The sequence below is a fragment of the Lepidothrix coronata genome, unplaced genomic scaffold, assembly GCF_001604755.1.
Source record: "Lepidothrix coronata isolate B3197 unplaced genomic scaffold, Lepidothrix_coronata-1.0 Scaffold108, whole genome shotgun sequence".
In the NCBI taxonomy this organism is placed as follows: Eukaryota; Metazoa; Chordata; class Aves; order Passeriformes; family Pipridae; genus Lepidothrix; species Lepidothrix coronata.
This window is the reverse complement of record NW_016690288.1, coordinates 704,345-715,099: the sequence shown is the minus strand read 5'-3', so window position 1 is coordinate 715,099 and position 10,755 is coordinate 704,345. Positions and strand designations below refer to the sequence as shown.

Genomic DNA, 10,755 nt, shown 5'->3' with positions numbered 1-10,755 from the left:
CCCCCGAGGCTGGTTGGGCACTGCCCAGGCTCCCCAGGGCAGTGGGCACAGCCCCAAGGCTGCCAGAGCTCAGGGAGGGTTTGGCTGATCCTCTGGGGCACAGGGGGTGACTCTTGGGGCTGGGCCTGTGCAGGGCTGAGGGTTGGACTCCAGGATCCTTGGGGGTCCCTCCCAGCTCAGCACATCCTGGGATTCTCTGAGAGGAGCAGAGGTGCTCTGTGGACTGTCCTGCTCCAGGTTCAGAGCTCTGGCTGTCACAGCCCAGCTGTCACAGGCACAGACAGAGCTGCAGCTCACTCAGCCCGTGGATAAACACCCTGTCAGTCCCACAGCCACCCTGCTCTCCCTGCTGTCACTCACAGCAGAAAGGGCTTGGAGCCTTCACAGGGAACACAAAGATGAATGCTGGAAACTTGGCCTGAGTGAGCTGTGAACCAGCAAACAGCCCAACAGCAAGAAAATCTTATTAAAAAGAGCTGCCAGAGTCAACATAATCCCAGGCTATGTCCCCACACCACCACTGCTGCCCAGTGAAGCACAAGAGCCTGAACCAAAGCGAAGAGCTGAGAGATGGAACGGGGCAACCCATCACCTCACCAGGACTGAAACACAAGGTGGCTTGGCCAGAAGTAAAAATCATGGCCTGTGCTGTCAAGAAGTGGCCCTTAAACCATAGAATCATCCCAGAATGGTTTGGGTGGGAAGGGACTGTAAAGACTATCCAGTCCCACCCCCTGCCATGGGCAGGGACACCTCCCACTAGCCCAGGTTGCTCCAACCTTGCCTTGGACACTTCCAGGGATGGGGCACCCACAGCTTCTCTGGGCAACCTGTGCCAGGGCCTCCCCACCCTCCCAGAGAACAATTTCTTCCCAGTATCCCATCTAACCCTGCCCTCTGTCAGTGGGAAGCCATTCCCCCTTGTCCTGCCACTCCAGGCCCTTGGAAATAGTCTCTCCCCATCTTACTTGTAGGGCCCCTTCAAAATGGGGAAAGTCCTTGAGAAGTTCTGACTGATAGCAAAAAAATTAGAAAAAAAACAACCCCAGAAGCAAGATTTCTCCCTGCTGGGGTAGAAACCATTGGGAATATTCAATGAGGGAGTGGAAGGAAGCTCCATCCACATCTCACTCCCTACGTAGGGCAGGGTAACAGAAAGTTTCCTTGCCTCCTGCTACCCTCCTTCTGTAGGGCACTCCTTCTGTAGGGCACCCCTTCTGTAGGGCACCCCTTCTGTAGGGCACCCCTTCTGTAGGGCACCCCTTCTGTAGGGCACCAGAAGGTCTCTGGTGTTACTCTGAGGCAGCAGATCCCAGCTGCCACCCAAAGAGAGGATGTTTGAACAGACCTGCAGCTCCGTCCCCACAGAGGGAATCTTCCATTTTCTCTTTGTTTGAGAAGTCAGTGCTGAGATTTTTTGGACATATCCAGCATCATTTTAAATCCCAAACTCATGCAGACAAGCAGTGACAGAAGCTTATGCTGCCATCCAAGTGAATCAGTCTGAAAGGACACTGTGCATCTTCCACGAAAAGCAGAAGGATAAATAATCCCACAGTGTCCAACACTGCAGGTTTAACATCAGCCAAAATCCTCAAGGGCAAGAAAAAACCCTCCCAGCTCACAACTTTAAAATCCCTCTGCAGGGTTACAGGGGGGGTTCAGATGGCTCTGCTGTAGGGCAGGTTTTACAAGGTGTCATTAAACCACAGCTCCATTTCACACTCAGCTCCCAGAGCCTGTCAGTGTCTGTTTGATTTGGGAAACTTCCTCGGACACACCATAAAGAAGATTGATTTTCAAAGGAACCCAAAGAGTCAAAACTAAAAATGTGTCTGTGTCCACCCAAAAGTGACTTCTTAGACTTGAAAACTGAGCCATATATTTTCATTTTATTCCTTTCTTCTCTGCTATAAAAATCAGAACTAAGACCCAGGTAACAGGATTTAACAAGAGTCCCAAACTGCCCAACTTAAAACCAGTAAGATTTTCCATTCCAGTCTCTTCTGCCCTCTCACACTCAAAGCAGGCAGCACACACTCTTACCATATTTTGGAGATTTTCCTTAAAATGGTTCTGTAAAAGACTCCTCTACTCCACCATTTCTTTTCCTGACAGTTCAGGACTAAAAGAGCTTTTCACTTCAAGTGAAAAGTTTTCACCAAGTTTTCAAGTGGTCAAAACACCATGGAATCATGGAACGGTTTGGGCTGGAAGGGAACTTAAAGCTCATCTTGTTCCACCCCCTGCCATGGGCAGGGACATCTTCCACATCTTCCAGGTTGCTCCAACCTGGCCTTGGACACTTCCAGGGGTCCAGAGGCAGCCACAGCTTCTCTGGGCAACCTGTGCCAAGGCCCCACCACCCTCCCAGGGAACAATTCCTTCCCAATACCCAACCTAAATTTCCCCTCTTTGAGTTTGAACCCGTTCTCCTTGTCCTGTCACTGCAGTTCCTGATGCAGAGTCCCTTCTTGGCTGCCTTGGAGTCCCTTTAGATCCTGGAAGGTGCTGTGAGGTCTCCACAGAACCTTCCCTCCCCCAGGCTGAACAGCCCCAGCTTTCTCAGCCTTGGCATGGAGTTCAGGTACCTTTTTTTGGGTTGGAAGGGACCTTGAAGGTCATCTCACTCCAATCCCCTGCCATGGGCAGGGACACCTTCCACTAGCCCAGGTTGCTCCAACCTGGTCTTGGACACTTCCAGGGATGGGGCAGCCACAGCTTCTCTGCCCAACCTGTGCCAGGGCCTCCCCACCCTCCCAGCCAACAATTCCTTCCCAATATCCCATCTAAACCACTGGGAAGCCATTCCCCCTTGTCCTGTCCCTCCATCCCTTGTCCCCAGTCCCTCTCCAGCTCTCCTGAAGCCCCTTTAGGCCCTGGAAGGGGCTCTCAGCTCTCCCTGGAGCCTTCTCTTCTCCAGGTGAACCCCCCAGCTCTCCCAGCCTGGCTCCAGAGCAGAGGGGCTCTGCTGCATGGAACTGTGGAATTCTGCTCAACTCTGTCGCTGGACTGGCAAGAACCTTAAAAAAAACACACAGAAAAAAAAGACACCTGAGAAATGGAGCACCAAAGTGGTGGGAAATGCTGAGCAGAGGGGCTGGGGGGGCTGCAGGGCCAGTGCTGGTCCCCCCCAACAATGGATGTGGACAAGAAAAGGCTGCAAATAAAGAGGAAGCCAAACACTCAAGGGGCACTTCAGTCTCCCAGCATTTTTTATATCTCTCAGCTCTGCTTCACCAACCAATTACTGATTCATTTACAACCCACTAAAGAACAACACAGGATATGGGATCTACCCTCAGGGCAAGCAGTTCTCATTCAGAGATCTCAAATCCCCTTACAAAGGAAGCCACTATCACACCACACTCAGAACATCCAGCCAGAGGTTACCTTTAAAGTTATTTTTAGGGCTTTTTTTCCCCTTCTTTTTTTTTCCCCTTGGGCACTCACAAGCCTTACTCAGAAAAAGCAAACCTCAAGATCTCTTGTAATGTTGTTTAGGAATTACAATTCTTTCCAACAGCCAGAGAATAAAGATTTGAACAGAGGAAAGGAGAAGGGTGAGGTGTCCCTGTGACAAATCCAGATTTCATGCTGGAAGCGGTCCCTAAGAAGTTAAATTCTGGTTTTTCTAAAGCTTATTTTAAAATGTAAACTGAATTCTGAGCCAGAGTAGCACAGGTCAAAATCCAGAGACCGAGCTGCTGCAGAGAAGGGCTCACTTGTCACAAAGGAACCTTCCACCCACTGAAAGTTTTTGGAGAGGCTCTAAATGTGCACATCCATTTGAGCTGACAGTGAAGCACCCAAACTTTGTTCCATTTGGTTAAAACATGGCTAATGATTCTTTCAGACTCTAAAAAGTTTCTACCTGCAGCACCAAGTTGGTCTGTAAACCTTGTGCCTTAAACCCCTTAATGCCCACTGCCCCCTTCCAACCACGCCCCAGGCAGCTTCAGCAGGAGTTCCTTCACCCCACATTTGGTCTTCCACAGCTGCCACACACTCCAAGGGCTCTTAGGGAGCATTGCAAGAGGTGGGATTTACAGTCACAGTGGTGGGACGTGGCTGACTTGCTAGGGAACAGTGCCAAAGGGGATCAGGAAAGCTCTCCTGGGGCAAATGGACATAGAAACTCCTTGAACACGCTCTGGGGGAGATTTTGGCTCCTAAAAACTCCTAAGAACACCCCCCTCTCTATCTGTACTGCAAATGAGACTGTCAGCATCATTAACCTTTTTGTTTCAGAACAAAACAGCATTAATCTCAAAATTGTGTCAACAAAACATGCCCATTTGATTACTTCCCAGCCCATCACAAAGAAGGAATTAGGATATTATTATTGCTGTTACTCATGGCTGAAGTTTATAAATGTGAAGGTTAATAAAGTCATTCCATTCCCTGGGAATGAGTCTTGATTGTGATAACTAGAGAGACAGATCAGTCTCCCAGATGGGGGAGATAATCTGCAGCAAGAACTGGTGTCCCTGTGATTAATAACATCTTACAGGCCACAAACACACCCTTTAGAGTTCACTTTCATCTGATAAATACATCCAGGGGAGCAACTTTGGAGGACAGGGAAAGTGTGGCCCAACTGTAAAACTCAAAATCGACCTAGTTCTTAAATCCACCAAGAACCACCACCACATATTATAGGATTTGGTGCACTAAGGGTGGGATTTCCTGTTGTATCAGCTGGCATTTAATATATTTGAATGCATTATCAATATACACCCCACCTTGGGGCAAATTTCTGTGCTCAGATTCCATGTGCAGGAGGCACCATCACCCTGAACTGTGGAACTTTACCCTCAGCAGCTCTTTAAAACTCCATCTCTTCTCTAAGGGAGAGTATGGGATAGCTGCAACTCAAGCAGGAAGAGAGGTTTTGGCATTCCCCTGAACTCCTGAATCCACCTGCCTGATCCAAATGACTGCAAGGACGCAGGGCCTGCTCCAAGCCCTCTGACAATACTTTACAAAATGCAATGAGCCTGCAGCACGTGGGAGGAAAAAAAAAAAAAAAGCTGTAAAAGAAAACTCAGCCTTGATTTCCATCAAGTCAGGTAACAAGAGATGGATGCAAAATCAAATTAAGATGACTTGCAGAGATGTGAGTGGACATTTATTAGTCACACTCACCTCCACAGCCTCACTGCCAGCCCAGAAAAGGCAGGACAACAAGGAATTATGACCATCTGTGCTAGTGAATCACACAAGAGGCAACACAGAAGAGGTCAAAGCTGGGCCTTCAAACATTTCAAATTGTCTACATTGCACGAGGCAGGACCTGCTGTTCCACCCCCCACGTGCAGAGGGATGACCACACAACACTGACACCCAAAAAACTCATGCTGGAAACCCTTCTGCCCAATCCAAATCCAAGTAACTCTGAGGATGAAGAACTGCCTGTGATATAACCCTGAAGATACACAAGTTTCTCTCAAACTTGTATGTGAATAGCTCAGGTAGAAACCCCTGTGGGGGTAAGGATTTACTGCAGGACAACAAGTTACCTCAGCGTAAAATAAATGCCAGATTAATTTTATACAGTTCAGAATTCCATGAGAGGAGAGATGGCTAAAGGGAGAGCACAACTCACCTGACACAGGAAACTTCTCACTGCACAAACTCAGAGCCTCCAAGGAAAGGATGGGACTTCAACTGAGATGGATTTGAACAACTACAGCTTCCTGCCTGGCAGCAAGAGAGCCTGGTTGTGATGAATTACTGTCATAAATGCAGATCATTTGCTCTCTCATATCCAGTCCCCAGCATTCATTTTTATCACAGTAAACAACTGCACCTCTGGGGTCCTCTCACAGCTCGAGGGTTTGCACAAACCTGTCCATGTGCACATTCCCCAGCAGAGTCAGCACCAGGACAAAGCCATCCTTCCTCCCAGGCACGGCCATCAACTCAGGCTCCCTCCTGGAATGCTGACACATCATCCCATGCACCCCAAGAGGGCCCTTTCTCCATTCCCTGCTCTGGTTGCAGGAGCATGAAACCAGAACTGTGGATGGCAGCTGGGCAGATGTGCCATGCAGAACGGGAATAAAGGGGCCAGTAATGAGAACTACAGCTTTTAAGGTCTTCAATTTAATCCAAAAAAAAAAAAAAGGACACACCCACAGCAGCACACTTCTGTGGCATCAGTGACAAAAGCTGATCCAAGTTTTAGGGCCTCCTGTCCATCAGCTGACAACAGCTCATATCCCAAAGGGCCAAGACACTTCCAGGCACGCTGAGAGTGAACTTTCAATTCCACACCTACACTTGCACCCTCAGGATTTAACCATTTGCAAGAGGGCAGCATTCACCTGGCACAGCAGAACATCTTTGCCACCTCCTCCAAGGAAAAAGCTCAAAGGATCAGACACTGCAGCTCAACTTGAGGGGAGTGTGTGAGCTCAGACAAAAACCACAGCTCAACTCGAGGGGAGTGTCTGGGCTCAGAAACTACAACTCAACTCCAGGTGAGTGTCTGTGCTCAGACACAAACTGCAGCTCAACTCGAGGGGAGTGTCTGTGCTCAGAAACTACAACTCAACTTGAGGGCAGTGTCTGTGCTCAGATAAAAACTACAACTCAACTCCAGGTGAGTGTCTGTGCTCAGACACAAACTACAGCTCAACTTGAGGGCAGTGTCTGTGCTCAGAAACTACAACTCAACTCCAGGTGAGTGTCTGTGCTCAGAGACAAACTGCAGCTCAACTTGAGATGAGTGTGCTCAGACACTGCAGCTCAACTTGAGGGTAGTGTCTGTGCTCAGACAAAAACCTACAGCTCAGCTTGAGGGGAGTGTCTGCTCAGAAACTACAGCTCAACTCGAGGGCAGTATCTGTGCTCAGATAAAAACTACAGCTCAACTCGAGGGCAGTGTCTGTGCTCAGACAAAAACCTACAGCTCAACTCGAGGGCAGTGTCTGTGCTCAGACAGCAGCTGCCTCTCTGATCAGGGGCAGGCACTTGGGTCACAGCCACAGGAACCTGATCAACACAGACATACAGGTTACTACAGAATTGCAAGTACAACACACAGGCCTCTCACTGCCCGAGCAGAGCAGCAAGAAAGCTGAGGAGAAAGTGGTTTGAATGTTTAAACAAAGGCACAGAGAGCAGGGAATCTCCACTGCCTGTGTATAAACCCACACCACAGTGACTTCAGCCCTGCTCACCACCAGCACGACGAGCTGGGGAAGTGAAGAGCAGGAAGTATTTTATTGCTGCGCTCACTTTTTATTCACAAACTGGGCTGTGACACGTGGTTTTCCTGCATTACTCTACTCCTCCATCGTGGTGTTGCCACATTTTGTCAGTCAGTGAAAACCCAGTGCCTAATTCTCCACAGAACTGCTGGATGTCACCACGTCCCTTTCCTGGGCCCAGGATTCAGCAGTTCCCTGTTGGCCGCTGACCTCTAGTGGTGAGTGAAGGAGGGAGAGGGGAAAGAACCACAGTTCCACCGGGAAAACACTGATCCTTTCTCCCTGCAGATCAAAGGCAAAGGGTCAGCCACCCTCCCCTTACCAGCTGCAGTGCACAAGTCCATCCAAACTCAGGGACAGAGTCCCCTGCCAAGAGCCTGCCTTGCCCCCAGGTCAGTGGGGTTGCTCTCCTCACAGAGGTTGTAACAAACAGCAGGAATTGTTTTATTTACCTCCTTCCCCCTCTCTAAGGTGAGGAACAGAGATGCCAATGCCCTCCCTGTAACACTGTCCCCTCCCCAGACACAGTCTGGCTTGGGGTGTCCCAGTGCTGCCATCTCAGCTCAGACCACTGAGGAAATCCTTGTATTTTCACAGAATCCCAGAACAACTGGGGTTGGAAGGGACTTTAAGGACCATCTCACCCCCTGCCATGGGCAGGGACACCTTCCACTAGCCCAGGTTGCTCCAAGCCCTGTCCAGCCTGGCCTTGGACACTTCCAGGGATCCAGGGGCACCCACAGCTTCTCTGGGCAACCTGTGCCAGGGCCTCATCTTGGGGAAGAGCCGTGGGAAGCCCACACTGCAGAGGCTCCCAAGGTAAGGAAGGTGTAATTACAGACAGAGGTTGGTGTAAATCTTCCCTCAGACTGAAAACAACACCTCATCACTGCAGCATCTGCTTGGGGAACAAGCCACAGTTGGTCTGTACCTACATCCAGCACACTTCCAAAGTATGTTACTTTTTGGGACAGGCTCTCCAAGAGCTTGTATTTTAGTCTCCCACAACCAAACCCTACAGATTCACATCCAGGCAATAATATTTTAAACAATCCAACTGATCAGTGGCAAAGACCTGACCATTCCATACCCACAGGAACAGCAGTACCTTTGCTTTCTTCATGTGGCCCATGATGTTGCCAAGATCTTCAACATCAATGATAGAATTGGTGCCTCCAGCTTCCTCAGCATCAGCTTCCTCCTCACTACTGGTTTCAAACAATTCCTCTGCCTGTGGGAGAGATCAGAGAAAAACAATTAAGAATTTATCTGAATGTTAAACATAACACCTTTTATCTAAGTGAGATAACTCTCCTTATTAGTGAAGACCTCTGAAAACAAGGAATGTCCTACTAATAACCTGAAGGATGTACATGGAAGCCTGAAGCCCTTTAAACCCTTTAAGTGCTCCTGGATGAATGAACAGGGAGAGAGGGATTTGCTTTCCAAGGTAAACTCTCCACAGAGCAGAAAGGTTTCTCTCTTTCTGTACAAATCCAAGGTACAGCACAACAGCACTGGTGTAACAGCAAGATTTATTCCTCTTGCCCCTGCAGCAGCCAGCACTCCCAAACTCAGCCAGAAGAGACACTTATTGTCCTACAAAATTCCCCAAGGCCACAGCAAATATTCCCAACCCACAATAAATGGCTTGAGGGAAGGTTAAAGTGCCACGGCAGCTCTGGATCTTGCACTGGAGAGAAGGAAAGAGGATTTCTTATTCAAAATCTGCAATCAACACTCCAGCTACATGAATACAGGCAGATACACACAGAGGAAATACAGGACTTGCCCAGGTAACACTCCCCAAGCTGTCTCTGGAAAAACCTTGGGATGCAGGCAGACAAGCTAAGCTGCACCAGGATGAAGAGGAAGCAGGTTAACTGCTCTCAGGGAACTAAATGCTTCACCTGGCCACGGGACAAAGCAAAGGCTCTGATGAGAACCCAGAACTCAGACTGGAGCATCTGCCACAACATAAACCTCACCCCAGTCAGGAGGAAGACTCCCTCACCACATAAATGCCACCTAGCTGGGTCCAGCACTAATTCTTTTTGGGTGGTTCATTCCACATATTATCAGCCATGGGTTCTCATCCCTCATCCCCCTCTGCTCCAGAACAAAGTATCAGGCTCCCACAGCATCCCTGTGGGCTGGAGGAGGAAGGAGAGAAGCCGAAGGGGCACTGACCCAGCACTGAGGCCTCAAGGACTGTGGCTGTACCTCAGTATTCTCGTGCTCCGATGCCCCGCGTTCGTGATCCGAGCTCTCCTTGCTCTGCTTCCCTGGAGATCTGCACTTCCCTTTCTTGCACTTCCCACTGCAGGGCTTCTTCTCCCCTCTGCAGAGGGCCTGGAGCCGAGTGAGGAATTTGGCTTTCCAGGCCTCGAAGTCGCCCTCGATGCTGCCGTGCCTGCTCTGTGCCACGTTGCAGTCGCCCTCGGCGCGGGTCATCACACGGCTGGCACCGAGCATCCACAGCCACCTGTCCATCCTCCTGCCAACCTGGGACGGCAGCAAAGGGGCAGGAATATTAAACCAAGGCCAAAGGAAAGCAGGAAACTAAGAAAAAAGCAAGGGTCAAGCCTGGAAGGAGAGCTAGCGAGCTGCACAGGACTGCAGGGCAGGGACTCGTGGAGTCCCTCGGCGCAGACACAAGGCAGCCTGAACACCCCACACTCCCTCAGATTGTTGGAAAATCCCTCTGCTGTCACACTGGTGTGGCAAGGGACGAGCTCTGGGAACAAGCTGCTCTGTGTGATGCCTGCTGCTCAAGGTGTGTAACACGTTTCACGTGGCCCCAGCTGTAAACACAGCAACCTGGAGACAGGAGATGCCATTTTTAATGAGTGGGGTGACACCAATGACCCGGCAAAGATACTGCCACAATCTGCATCAGGGAATAGAGCTAAAATCCACAACACACAAAGGAGCCAAGTTTGAGGAAAGCCCTGTAAACTGGAAGGCAGCAAGTGAGAACATTTACAGTCCTGTACCCTCACGTGCTGACAGAAAGCTTTCCAAGCTGGGAAATGAACTCAGGGTTTACCAGGTGTATTCCCACATCTCCCAGTGCATATGGGACTCCTTTCCCATTTAAAAGGGCAGCACAATTGCTTCAAAGTGGCCCTGTCCAAGTGGCCAAAAAGGCCAATGGCATTGGCTTCTACAAGCAGTGGTGTGGCAGCAGGCCCAGGGCAGTGACTGTCCCCCTGTGCTGGCACTGCTGGGGCACCTCCTCGATCCTGGGGGGCAGGTTGGGGCTCCTCCTGACAAGAGAGACACTGAGGGGTTGGAGAGTGTCCAGGGAAGGGAACGGAGCTGGGGAAGGGGCTGGAGCAGCAGGAGCAGCTGAGGGAGCTGGGGGGGCTCAGCCTGGAGAAAAGGAGGCTCAGGGGGGACCTTCTGGCTCTGCAAACCCCTGACAGGAGGGGGGAGCTGGGGGGGGTTGGGCTCTGCTCCAGGGAACAAGGGACAGGAGGAGAGGGAACGGCCTCAGGCTGTGCCAGGGGAGGGTCAGGTTGGACATCAGGAAGAA

The 10,755-nt window shown here is 50.3% G+C and overlaps 1 protein-coding gene across 1 annotated transcript in view; it reads right to left on the bottom strand.

Annotated features, from left to right (window-relative positions):
- The window catches only part of LOC108501827 (S-adenosyl-L-methionine-dependent tRNA 4-demethylwyosine synthase-like), a 103,395-nt gene that overhangs the window by 86,279 nt on the left and 6,361 nt on the right, over window positions 1–10,755 (bottom strand). Inside the window, 2 exon segments of the mRNA XM_017824074.1 lie at window positions 8,326–8,448; window positions 9,441–9,722. Of these exon segments, the coding sequence (XP_017679563.1) occupies window positions 8,326–8,448; window positions 9,441–9,722 (405 nt within the window).